The sequence below is a fragment of the Oreochromis niloticus genome, linkage group LG12, assembly GCF_001858045.2.
Source record: "Oreochromis niloticus isolate F11D_XX linkage group LG12, O_niloticus_UMD_NMBU, whole genome shotgun sequence".
Taxonomy (NCBI): domain Eukaryota; kingdom Metazoa; phylum Chordata; class Actinopteri; order Cichliformes; family Cichlidae; genus Oreochromis; species Oreochromis niloticus.
The window spans coordinates 11,647,515-11,660,690 of NC_031977.2; the positions used below are offsets into that span (position 1 = coordinate 11,647,515).

Genomic DNA, 13,176 nt, shown 5'->3' on the forward strand with positions numbered 1-13,176 from the left:
GATGAGTCCCCTCAGTGCAGTCCTTTCCACATTTTGGCTTCTGTCATTTTCGTTGCTGGTCTGTCGCATTATTATCTTCCCCAAACACTTCTCTTGTTTTTATGTTTTGTTATGTTTTTTTTTTGGGGGGGTTTTTGTGTGATTTTGTTCAACTTACTTTTGTGGGCTGTGTTTTTTGGGGCTTTTATAGCATCTTTCTATTTGCTGGTGGCATCTTCAGTTGCAGTGCATTTGACCTCTCAGGGCCACCGTATTTTCAGACACTAGCTTACAGCAATGCAGAGTATAAACAATACTTTGCCTAATATTAAAGTCATTCACAACGAAATAATATAAACTGTACCCATTTAATATAAATACCTAAAGTCTCTGAATTACTATTATATATATATCCTTAAATTATTTTTCTTTATAACTGAAAAACGAAAATAAAATAAAATGCAACACTGTAATTATCAACCTGATGGATAGATTAGGCTATAAAAATAAATGTTAACAAAAGTGTGAAAAACAAACTGAAAAAGCAATGATGTCTCTCACCATCAAGGACACTCAGGACAGCAAAATAAAATGAAACTTGAATATGAATGTTACTCAACAGTTCTGCATTAATCAGTTAGACTAACTGGTGTTGTTACAGTTATTCAGCAGCTGTGTCAGCATCTTTTAAAACCTACTTTACTGTACTTTTCTCAAATAAACCACTCATTATTTGTCATAGGTTTTATTGGACATGTGCATGTTGTAATAACATACTCATTTTCACATAATATAGCTACATTGCATATAACATCAATATCATTTTTTATTACATTTATTTCAATAATCCACCATGATTTACATTATGCAGTATCTTATTTTTGATTAACAAAAAAAACCTCAGCTTTTTGATTTTTGCACTTACATCTATGATGTACATTTTGAACTCTGGCAGGCATCAACTGACAATCAGTTTCACTCAAACTTGTAAGGATTTTACCGTTTCACAATGATTATACGGTGGAATTAAAAAACAATAAAAGGAGCTCTAAGAAAGAAGACAATGTACATTCACAGTCAGATATATCAACCATAAATAATGTAAACCCTTAAAAAGAAAATATCAAAAACATAAAATATCAAAATGACTTCTTTGCATTGCTGTCGCAGCTCATCCTGTCAGGCTCCGGAGGGCTCGTGGCAAATGGTGTTTCTCAGTTTGGCCAAGAGACCTCTGAGTGAAAGGACGGCGCGGTTTTTCAAAGATAACCATCAGTGCTAAATGCAATGGCTCATTTTCATAAATTACACACTCAGTGTGAAAATTACTCCTCTCTTACTTATTCTCGGCTGTGCCATTATGAATCTGACAGTTACGTACTGACACTGAGTAACTGTAAAATGTAAAAATGAAGCCCTCCATTACTTATGCATAACATAACAAGCACCGTATAGCAGTGCCATTCACGAGAAAATTGTGCATGTACAAAAGGAAAAAGTAAGTAAACTATTTTCCCAGATAAACTATAAAGTTTAAAGACACAGAATATCAGCAAGCACAAATAGCAGCAGGGGAGGAAAGTGACAATCTGGATCACTCAGAGCTTTGCACAACATCTATTTGGTTTGACCAGGTTACAAAACAACATTCATACGTTTATGCACCATTGAACACAAGGGGTCACTGTGGCTACATAAACAGAAAAACACAGGCAACATGGAGAATCTGCAGGGGGACCAGGACTCATTTAGACTTTTCACTATTGGGTCTTCTCTAAAAGCGTGATATTGCCATACTATATCACCATCTGAATCTATAGCACTCCATCTGGAAGACATTTATAGTGCCTGGAGAAGATAAAACATTCTTCAGTGACAGCTTGGATTTTCAGAGACGTGATCAAAGAAAGTTTTGTCGGTGCAAAAGATGCGTGGCAGAATTGTGAAATCAACTGCAGAGAAGCATCGTGCAGTTGGCATTCCTAAAACTTTTCACCGTTTTACCTTTCTACGTGGTACAAATAAATTTCACAAACGTAACATTCCTTGGCTGAGTGTGCTTTGGAGTGCATCTTACGCTGACCTACTGCTAAGACCTCCTACGTAAAACCTATTGTACATCCACTAAACTCAGTAGCTGGTTAGCAGTTTTTTTTTCGTCACATTGCTTTGAAAATCGAGGAAATAAACTGTAAGTAACGATATTTTTCACTAACTGTACCTGAACAGTCGCCAACCCTGTCTACGCTGGATCCCACTGTACCACGCCTCTTACAGACACGGCAGCACCCCAAAGCAAGAACCCTGCTTTGTCAAGTGGCAGATGAATAAACCTGAAAACCATTGTATTCAAGTATAATTTTGCAAGATATACTCTGTGTGCAAATGTGTTTGAAATAATAAAACATTCTAGCTCATTAAAATGCATGCTTTTCCTTCTTTTTTTTTGTAAACAACCACTATAAGACTGCAATGGAAGACCCTCACCCACACACAAGTGTCACAATCAACTGGACATCCCTGAGACAGCTCCATTTGATTTGACGCTCTTGTCTGTGTAAGGCATGCTTTCAAGTTAGAGAGCTGCTGGGCTTTTATTCTTCTGCAACAAAAACAACAAAAAAAGGCGAAGAAAATCGGGAGCCACGACATACTCACGACACCAACTACTCTAATACTAGCTAATTTAACTACGTGTGACGACACAGTTACAAGCGCCAAAGTCAGGGGTTGGGAAATGCAACCATTGCCTCCTGTTGACATGCAGCTAAGACATCACCATGAGCGATCTACAGCTTGAACAGATCTAGCATTTGCAAACACTGGACATCCTTTTTGTGCAGCTGTAGTCATTTGGGCGCCATACAAAAATAATTAGGGAATCAGGAAAGCAGGGAGGATGTTGTTTTTAATTTTGCAAGGAGTAGAAGTGTGAAATAGTGGTGTAGCTTTGTTTTTACTGGGGATACTTGCAGATTATTTTGTGGCTTTAAGTCAGTTTGACAGCTCTTTATTCAAAATTAGGTGTTAGCTACATTTTCACTGTTTTCACTATGACACAAATATACTATTTTTAGACAAGAGGAGATAATAAAACTAGGTGCTGCTTTTTTATTTAAAATAAAATATCTGGCTATCTTCCCTTCCCCAATAACTTTCATACAGCGCCACAAGTTACTTGAACATAACGGCCACGATGAATTTACAGCACAAACAAACAAGTGAGAGCAATATTGTTTTGTTTCGTATTCATGCATATACAGGCTTCAGTGTGGAGTACAAACAGTTTTGAGTATGATTACTTAAGCTCGAGGCAAGGCAGGGAATGTTTAAGACATCAGTGCCTAACTGTATTCTACTTTTTGTTCATTTTAAAAGAGTTAAACCATGTAGGCAGTGGCTATCAAGTGTGTACATTTTCACATCAGGCTCAGTGTACATGAATTAAAGACGGCATCCGGTTGGTCCTTGTTCGGAGGGGGAAGAAGGGGTCTGTCCTTCAGTTTGCCTGTCTCTTTTTCTTTCAGGAGGAGAGGGAAGAGGGGCTTATGCCGTCTCAGTCTGAGAAGAGACTGGCAAAAGATTTGCGTAGATTGCGTATGGTTTCGGCCTTCACTTCGTCCTGGCTAAGGCTGGCTCGTGGCGCTGGGGTTTCTGGAATGTTGAAGGTATTGGTAAGAGACTGGGACTTGCTATAGAGAGAGGAAAATGGCAATAGAGGAGAGGAAGAGGCTATTAAAGTCATGCAGCAAACCCATGGAATGAAAAGACTGGCGCAAGGCAAGACAGAGAGAGGGAAAGAAATGAGAGAAAAGGCTCAGTAAACAATGATAAAGCGCGTTCCTTTCCTCGGGTCATTCAGTATTACCTTATCATTTCAAGTTAGTTTTGAAAACGATATGGATATTGAATGACTTTTCTGGAAAGCAAAGTGATGCATGTTTTTGTATGCGACTGACAATAAGAGGGTTTAGGTCTCATTGTCAAGAGAGCATAAAGAAGCTCAAATATTAAATCCAAAATCAGGATTATGTATTCCCAATTTTGTGAATTATTTAGGTTACATTCTGTTCATGCAGCACCGTCAACCTGATATAAGGCGTCCCATGTGGCACTGATGGAACATTGCAGCTGCACAGGTACAGCTGTCAGTACTGCTGTGGAGGCTCACTGTGCTGCTCATAAGAGGAAAGAGTGACACACTGCAGAGTGCACTTCCTACTTTCAGCAGAAGCAAGAAGTAAAGAAGCTAAAGCAGGCAGAGACCACCGAATCATGGCTAACCTGGTTAAATTAAGGCGTGAATGATTTTGCTTACTCTATAAGTAAATAAATATTGTCTGAACACCTGACGGCAAAACGGCAATACGTGATTACATGTGTCCAGTTTTTTTTTAATTAAAAGATGTAAAGTTTCACCCTGAGGCCCTTGCAGCATCTGCGGTGATTCAGACACTGCGCTCCACTGCGAAGCTGTCAATTTACCAGTCGATCTATGTCCCTTCGCTTACCCATCGTCACAAGTTTTGGGTAGTAATCAAAAGAATGAGATGCAGGATACAAGGGGCAAAATGAGCCTTTTCCAAAGGGTAACTGGCCTCTCCCTTAGCAACACAGTGAAGAGTTTCGCTGTTCAAGAGCATCTCAGAGGGGAGCTGCAACTATTCCACCGAAAGGAGCCAACTGAGGTGGGTTGGGCATGTGACACTGATGCCTCCTGGGTGTCTCCTGGGTGACGAGTTCTGGGTATGCCCTACAGGGAGGAGGCCCCGGGGGCACGCCTCAGTATTCCACAAGATAATCTGAAGGAGGTAGCTGGGAAGAAGGAGGGCTTCCCCCAAACCGCCCGGCGATAAGTGGAAGAAAATGGATAGATGGATATTCAAAAACTCCATGATACAGTGGGATTAACTTAGACCTGATGGTCTTGTCTTGGAAACCCTAGAGGTTTTATTGCACTTGGAGGTACGTCATTAAGTCTAGTAATATTATCTCCACTTGTCTCTCCTTTCCCCCACTCGGCATGTGCCTGCTCCACTCCATGTATGTCTGTTTAACTAAGACACACACAGAGTAAAGAAGGAGCAGAGGAGACTTAAACTCACGGTGAAACAGAGAGCAGAGGAGAGACGCTCAACAGCAGCAGGCTCTCACACTGAGCTGAAATAGACAAGCTGTGCTTTTAACTTAAGTATGCTATCACACAATGACTTATGTTTAATAATGTTCAAATATCTGATGACCATGTGTAACCTCACTGCCAGTCGATGGCATTAGTTTCCTAAGTTTCACAACAATCTACATATGTAAACAAGGTTAAAAAGTTTATTTAAATTAAAGCGATCTTTAAATATCACAATATGTAGATTAATTACGGATTCTGCTTGTTGTTTTAATGTATCAGGCGCTCTGCACAGACTTTGAAATTTTATGTTACGTGAAAGTGCTGCTGAAGGATTGAAAAGTGTACGAATCAATAAACCATGCACATTCAGGTGGCTCATTTGTCATTAAATAGATTTCCCATGTGGCATGCATGTCACAGTGCAGGCAATAAGAAGGGATCTTCTGCTTGAAGGATGAGGTGAAATTGATCCCATTTATCATTCACAGCTACTTACTTTAGTTGTGGAGAGCCGCCCATAGCCGGGCTGTCCTGACTAGGCTTCTGTGGAGGCTGAGGCTTCTGTTGCAGAGGGGGTCGTCCTCCTGGGCCCCCCTGGCCCCCCTGGCCCTGAGCGGCAGGACGTGGCTGCTGGGTGGTGGGTGCTCCAGGGCGTCCTTGTTGGCCGGGAGCCCTCTGTTGCTGTGTCCCTCCCTGTGACTGCTGTCTAGGGGGCATGGCAGGCCTCTGCTGCTGTGGTGGACCACCAGGAGGTTTTTGGCCTGCAGAGGGTTTTTGGCCTGCAGAGGGTTTCTGCTGCGATACAGACTGCTGCCTCTGAGCTTGAGGGGATCCTCCTTGGCTTCGCTGAGGAGAGCCCTGACCAGACGTAGGTCTCTGACCTTGAGTCGCAGGCCCTTGGCTTGCCTTAGTCTGGTTACTGGGGTCACCAGTGGCAGGGCTGGCAGCAGATTGTTGGGTCTGTACAGGAGGTTGGCCTTGAGGTTGTGGACGCTGCTGAGATGGGGGGCTTTGCTGAGGACCACCTATCGGAGATAAACAAATGAAGGAGACAAATCACATTCAAATTCTGAAATATTTTTTCAAGACCCTAAAAGTTCAGTTCTTACCCTGTGGTGAAGGACGCTGTTGAGACTGTGGGACTCTCGGTTGTGAGACTGGCTGAGGAGAAACTGCTTTCTACAAGTTAACAAGGGGAAAAAATCAATACAAAGCAAAAATGACATTCATCAGATGGCTAATCATAGAAAATGATAATGAATAAATATTTTCAGAAAAAAATTCTGCCACAGCATGATCTAGCAAATCTCTCAATTACAACATTCATAACATTTTAAGCCTCATTTAGAAGTCTGACGGAAATCTACGTTCTAACTTACCTCATAACCAGAAACTCCTCTTAACCCTAATCTGAATCCTCCCACGCCATTCAAGTCAGGCAAAGTAAATTACAATGTGGTCTGTTTAAAGTTGTTATTTGATTGTCTCTCTGATGTGACCATCTCAGATTTGGAGTACCCCAGGGATCCATGCTTGGCCCACTACTTTTCTTAGAAACACAACATGTGTTTTTAAAAAAGATTAAAGAAAATATAATGCAGATCCTCCTGACTTGAAGCTCATTGAGCCTTGTTTTAATTGTTTCTTTCATATTTTTATGCCCACTAATATACAGTTAGGTCCATATATATTTGAACACTGTCACACGTTTTGTTTTTTTACCTTTTTACTGAAACATATTCCAGTTATAGTTATATAATGGACATGGACATAATGTGTAGACTCGGGGCGACTGTGGCTCAGGGGATTGGGAAGCTCATCTGTAACCGGAAGGTTGCCGGTTCGATCCCCCTGCTCTCTCTGTCCTGGTCGTTGTGTCCCTAGGCAAGACACTTCACCTACCGCCTACTGGTGTTGGCCAGAAGGACCGATGGCGTGATATGGCAGCCTCGCTTCTGTCAGTCTGCCCCAGGACAGCTGTGACTACAACTGTAGCTTGCCTCCACCAGTGTGTGAATGTGAGAGTGAATGAATAATGGAATTGTAAAGCGCTTTGGGTGCCTAGAAAAGCGCTATATAAATGCAATGCATTATTATGATTATTAGACTCTCAGCTTTTATTTCAGGGTATTCACATTCAGATTGGATGAAGGGTTTAGGAGTTCATTTGAGGTGTGTTCCTTGCATTTGGAAGATTTTACTGTGAACAGACAACATGCGCTCAAAGGGGCTTTCCATGCAGGTGAAACAAGCCGTCCTTAGGCTGCAAAAAAGAGGGTTAGCATTCTCTGCAAGGTGCAAGCCACTTATAAGCCTCAAGAACAGTAAGGCTAGACTGGACTTTGGTAAAAAGACATCAAAAAAAGCCTTCCAGTTTTCAGTTTTGTAAAAAACATTCTTTGGACAGATGAAACCAAGCTCAATCTCTACCTGAATGTTGACAAGGAAAAGTATGGCGAAGGCGTGAAACGGCTCATGATCTAAAGTACACCACATCATCCGTAAAACACATCAGAGGCAGTGTGTTGCCTTAGGTGTGCAATTTTTTTTATGCAATCTTTTTGTTCAACCTGCCGAATTAAAGCTGAAAGTCTGCACTTCAACTGCATCTGAGGTGTTTAATTTAAAATTCATTGTGGTACCAAAATTACAAAAAAATTGTTTCTGTCCTAATATTTATGGATCTAACTGTACTTACAGTGTTTTACTACTAAAAGTGTGGACGATAAGGAAAAGTTAGGGTGTGCTGGAGCAAGGAAAGCATGTCTGTTGTTTGAGTACCTGTGCTGGCTGTCCTGTACGGACTGTGGAAGAGCTTGAAGTACGTGGAACAGTCTGGTTCATTTTGGAAACCACTAGTTCTGCAATATGAACGCGATCCTCGTCCTGCTGGTCCCCAATCAGTGGCATCGAACAGTCATCAACCTTAAGAGACCACACTTGATATAATTAGTGGACTCCCCTTAAGATCATAGAAAACGTTGATATCATTGTCATGTAGTACCTCTATGATGTAGTCCTTGCCATCTTTACCATGTAGAGCCTCCACAGCACAGATGTCCAACCCACCAAAGATATCGGAACAAGAATCCACCCACATTCTGTACCTGCAGTGACACATTAATCAGACCTATTATAGTGCATTGAGATACGATTTGATTTACAGTTTTATTTCATTTTCAACTCGGCGCTCTTACTTGTCTGACATGGCCACCTGCTCAAGCATAGATGAACCAGTATTGGTTTTCCAGTTGCCAGAAATTGATGTTCGCCTGTTAATTAAAATAAAGACTTAACTCTACATTCTAAACATTTTCACTGTTTCTATTTTCATGCATGAACCTGAGAGGAGGTTTCACTCACATGTAAGCCTTGTAATTGTTGCCAATCTTCTGAATGCGCACATCATACTTTGCATCAATAAATGGCTCAGATGTGGCGTAGGTCTTGGTCAGTGCCACAACACTAGCAATATCTTGAAAATCATACTGATTGTCCACTTTCACCTAAAGCAGCAAGAGTGAAAATATGAATATAGTGACATCAGCGTGTTCATGTGGACCTGAGAAAATACTTAAGAACTCTGGATTTACCTTTCCCATCCCTGAGTGAGCATGGCCCATCTTTACCACTACAGGAAATCGAGGGGAGGTAATCTGTAAAAAGAACATTGAAACATGCTCAGATTTCTTATAAATGAACTTCCTCGTAGTGCTCCAGTGATTAAAACACCAATTATTAAATAAGTTCTGATCGGGGCAGATATTATGATTGGTACTGATGGCCTGAAAGCCAACCCAGTACTGTCAGGCTGTGACAGCAGGGATGGATTAAACTGCTCTGCACCAACCCGTCTCAGTTTAACTGTAGCAACACTGACTTGGCACTCAAGAAATCAAACACTCACCATCTACCAGTTACGAAAAAAAAAAAAGTCGATGCTTAGAAAATGTGAGTGCTCTCAGCTGCTACATAAGATTGACATGGAGGTGAATTACACCCCTGACATGTGACCCGTGCAGAGGTTGTGTGTGTGTGTATGGGTCTAGGTCCTTGTTGTTTGAAGAGAGTAGCCATGAAAACTAATGAAAAGGAAGAGATGAAGGACATAGGGCAAAAACTCACCATTTCCCTGTGGTTTGGATAGTAAACCTGCTCAATCAGTGGGAACTCCTCTGAGCCCAGCTGCTTGTGAAGCCTAGACATCTGAGCAAACTGAAACGTACAGAAAGATGCTGCTGCGTAGTATGTCTATGTCACTCAACTAAGTGTGTGCTGGCTTTAAATGAATGCCTTAATTAAATCCTACTCACCACCCACGGTTTGTCGCAGAAATTGTAGACCGAGGGCAAAGAGTTCACACTTGGCAGTCCAGCGTACTGCAATCCAATCACTATGTTACGATGGTCTCCATTCTTGTCCATGCTGAACGCATGCTGTCTGATCAGCACAAAGTCTGGCTTAAAGGATCTGGTTCGGGGGACATGAGCAAAATATTTAACAGCACTACAAAAACAACAAATCAGTTTGATGATTTATTGCATCTGGGGCACAGTGAACGTTTCAGCAGAAACTCGTAGTTTTACCAGCGCTGCAATTTTTTTTCTAAAAAAGAAACATTTTGCAGAGAACTTACTTTGTAACTCTATGGCCGCTCCTAATCGCATCAATATTCACATTGTAGGTACCTGTGGCGTTGGCCACCAGGTTGATCTCAGAGAACTCTGCCTGAAAGGACAGTATCAAGGTCAAACCCTAATAAACACTTCAGAAATCACAGCGATGATGATTGGAGCCGTTGGTCAAGCAGAACAAGACACAATTAAAGAATATCAGGCTCTGTGTGAAATGCGTCCTTCCTGTTTTGAGGCCACATGAGAAAGAAATGTCAGTCCAGAATGAGGTAGAGAGACTAAAATAGGAGGAGAAGAAAATGCCTTAGGCAAAGATGATTTTAAAATGTTTATGGGCTTCTCTTCTCTTAAAATGCTGCTTATTGGATTACATCCTGAAAGACCACTGAGTGAAACTGTAGTAATAAATATAAGGCTGCACATTTCTCCTCACAAATGGATTATTGGTGTGTTATTGGGCTAGACAATCTACAAGTCTGCATCACACCCAGGATGACTGTTTAACAGCAGAAAAAATATGTTTCTAGTCATCAGATATCAAGTCAGAGGACAGGGAACCACAGTGCCAATTTCTTTTAACTAGTCAATTTGCCTTTATTCTGCATTTCCTAGAATGTTGCAACCATGAACACTAACAGGGAACTAAAGTAAAACTTACCTGTTCGACCTTGATGTCAAATTCCCCATGGACCTTTCTTCCTCTGAAGACCTTCACCCTGATTTTAAAACAAAAAGTTAAATGATTGCATCAAAAAAATGGATATGTGGATGTGATTTTAAATTTTTGCCTTTCTATATTTAAAATTTGCCAGTATTTTGGCATATTTTGAAATTGAGATAAGATATATATATGAATATGCATATATAAATAAAACTACTGGTGTTGCATCAGGACAGACCAGCTTCCGTTTATTGTGAATATCAATCCTGCTTCGATAATGGCTAATTTCTTAGTTTGTTATCACTATTGCATAATGCGCGCGGAGAAGAAGCTCGACTGTCTGCCTAAATCGTTTTTCTTGTGCACTTACAGTCGCTTCGTTTGACAAATAGGTAACCATCATATTCATGGCGGCCATGAACGCATAGTGCACTTGCGTAATTTCAGATTATCAGCAGAATGCAACACGAATCGATCACAAGAAGAAAAAACAAGCTGACCGTCAAATGAAAATGGCTTCTCTGCCTACGGTCTGTTGCGCCTTTGCCATGGCACAGTTTTGGCACAAAACATCCCACCGGTGGTTTCACGTGATGTAAGGATACCTCTCAACACCGGATGAATCATATGACCTTCTAGCGGTTAGGCCACCGCAACCCACGGTCTGGCACACTTTTGCTGTCTAGACGAGGCAGCGCGCTGCCAATGCGCACTGCTCTTACCAGTCGGTCTGCTGGTCGTCGATGACCAGGAGGATCTTAGCGCTGCTGGAGACACCTGCCCGGTCCGCTGCCTCCGATAAGGTCGCAGCCGCAGCAGCTGTGGTCTGTTTGACGGCGTTGGAAATGGATGAGAAGAAGCCTCCACCTCCACCTCCAGACTGCTGCTGTTGCTGCGGCTGCTGCTGACTGGTGGACTGGCGCCTCTCTGCCGGCCCGGGCGACACTGCGGGGCTCTGCTGCGGCGGATCGGGGCGTTGGAGGTCGGTCATGTAGCCATTGGGTAGGTTGGACATGAAATTGCTGTCCGAGAGTCGTCGACGCAGGTAGTTCATGGTGGATAGTTGTTGAAATGACGAAGGAGGAGGATGGGGGGGGGGGGGTCCAAATACACTGAATGCGACTTACAACTCGGTGTTCAGTGGGGAAATGAATGACTAGGCTACTTTCCCATGTGCAGGAACAGGACCCGATGTTACCTACAGAGAAAACAGGTTCCGTGTTAATATAGAAGGAGAAGCTCGACTATCTGATCATAACAGTGGCGATGAGTCGTGACGGTGTAGCTTAAAGAATTTGCAAAGATGCAAGAAGAAATCAGCCCTCCTTCACCTTAGCAAATTGTGCAAGCCAATTATCAGTCTCCGTGTAAGGACTGACACAAATAAAAATATAAATTTATTGACATTTTTTAACATGTTCCAGAAAGCCACCTAGCACTTCAGCAGCCTGTAGTAACAGCCACAACCGGGCATGATGAAGCCTACCTGGGAGTGTGTCCAAACTGGTCTGCCCCGAGGATGACTTGATGATTCTTCGTTATTACCTCCTGTCTGTCACAGAAAAGCTCGCATACGGGTGACTCTCATATCCTCTGTGCAGGCAAGTCAGGCATCAGGCTCGAAATAAATGAAGCTACAACCCTTCCTGCATCACCGCCGTCCTTCTTCTCAAGCCCCAGTTTTTTCCGTCTGCCCTGCGTCACTCTCAGTCATCCTGAGGGAGAGAGGAGCTGCGCGGTCGTCAAGTTGCAGCAGGGTGATATCCACACTTCCGGTGGCTCTTTGGGGGGAAAGAAAGAAAGAAAAATCTGTGCATATCTAGGGCTCATTTTTATTGACGTCAGAGTTTGGATATAGTTAAACTAAAGAAGTAAAAATAACAGCCACTGCTAAAACCGCATAAGTCGCGAGCTGTTGTTTTGTTGAGTCTTATTAGCGTTGTTGAACTTCCGGCATTGTTCTCGTCAGTATTCTTGTAACTTGACAAGCTCCATGATGGGGGTATCAGGGTGGTGCTGATGAGAGCGGAGCAGCAGGGGCGTCGCTCGCTGTTGGACATGATCCTGCTGTTGGCTGCAATACTTCTGGGTGTTGATTTCATTCGGGCATCCTGCTGGCTCCAATAAAGCAGCAGTGGCACACCCACTGCTGGGTTGTCAGGCCTGCTGAAACAGGGTGTTACTTTTGATTTTCAACTGAGTCAATACAGACAGTGAGGGATGCGCCGTCTGTTAGTGATACTCGGAGCCCACCCCCCTGGGAGCCATGGGTTGCTCTATGGAAACTGAACCGTATGGCGGAAACTACAGAGACACGGATAGAGGCCTAGAGCCGGGTGCATTTCTTATCTAAATCATTAATGCCTTTTAGAGATAATAAATAGCCTATTGCTTGCTAGTAAAATGATTCAAAAATACCGCTATTTAGCTCCGCTCTTCAGAGTTGGGAATAGTGAACTGCCAATTAATGTATCAGTAGTTTACATTTATTTTTCAGTGGATGGTTTTTAGTTTTATTACATTAGAATTTGTGTTATTTCACAGAAAGTAGCTCGATTACTTTAGTTCACAAACCAGAGAAGCAATCGCTCTCTAGCTTGCTTTCTTTTTTCTGTGCCCCTTTTTTCTGTCATTATCCTGCCCACCATGAAGGCATGCCCAGGCAATGCATCTGTCAGGTAACCATCAGTACACACTTTCGATTATTCAGAAAGGGGAATGCTCAGAAAGGGGAATGCTCTTTGTGCTCTGAGGTGTGTATCACACAGCTACTTTAT

General features: G+C 42.4%; 1 protein-coding gene across 3 annotated transcripts; it reads right to left on the minus strand.

The window, feature by feature from the left end:
• Window positions 1–708: 708 nt before the first annotated feature.
• Window positions 709–12,320, minus strand: syn1 (synapsin I). 3 transcript variants are annotated; one of them, XM_025896897.1, is made up of 14 exons: window positions 11,886–12,320; window positions 11,122–11,597; window positions 10,397–10,454; window positions 9,741–9,832; window positions 9,418–9,574; window positions 9,230–9,319; window positions 8,698–8,760; window positions 8,468–8,610; window positions 8,302–8,376; window positions 8,109–8,211; window positions 7,886–8,029; window positions 6,214–6,283; window positions 5,601–6,129; window positions 709–3,671 (listed from the first exon to the last, which is right to left on the minus strand). In XM_025896897.1, exons 2-14 carry the CDS (start codon window positions 11,451–11,453, stop codon window positions 3,536–3,538), a joined length of 1,992 nt encoding a protein of 663 aa, XP_025752682.1. In that variant the 5' UTR covers window positions 11,454–11,597; window positions 11,886–12,320; the 3' UTR covers window positions 709–3,535. The 3 variants fall into 3 exon arrangements, with proteins under 3 accessions (XP_025752682.1, XP_025752684.1, XP_025752683.1); XM_025896899.1 differs by having other exon boundaries at window positions 709–3,633; window positions 5,597–6,129; window positions 11,886–12,315; XM_025896898.1 differs by having other exon boundaries at window positions 709–3,633; window positions 11,886–12,310.
• Between the last annotated feature and the right edge of the window lie 856 nt (window positions 12,321–13,176).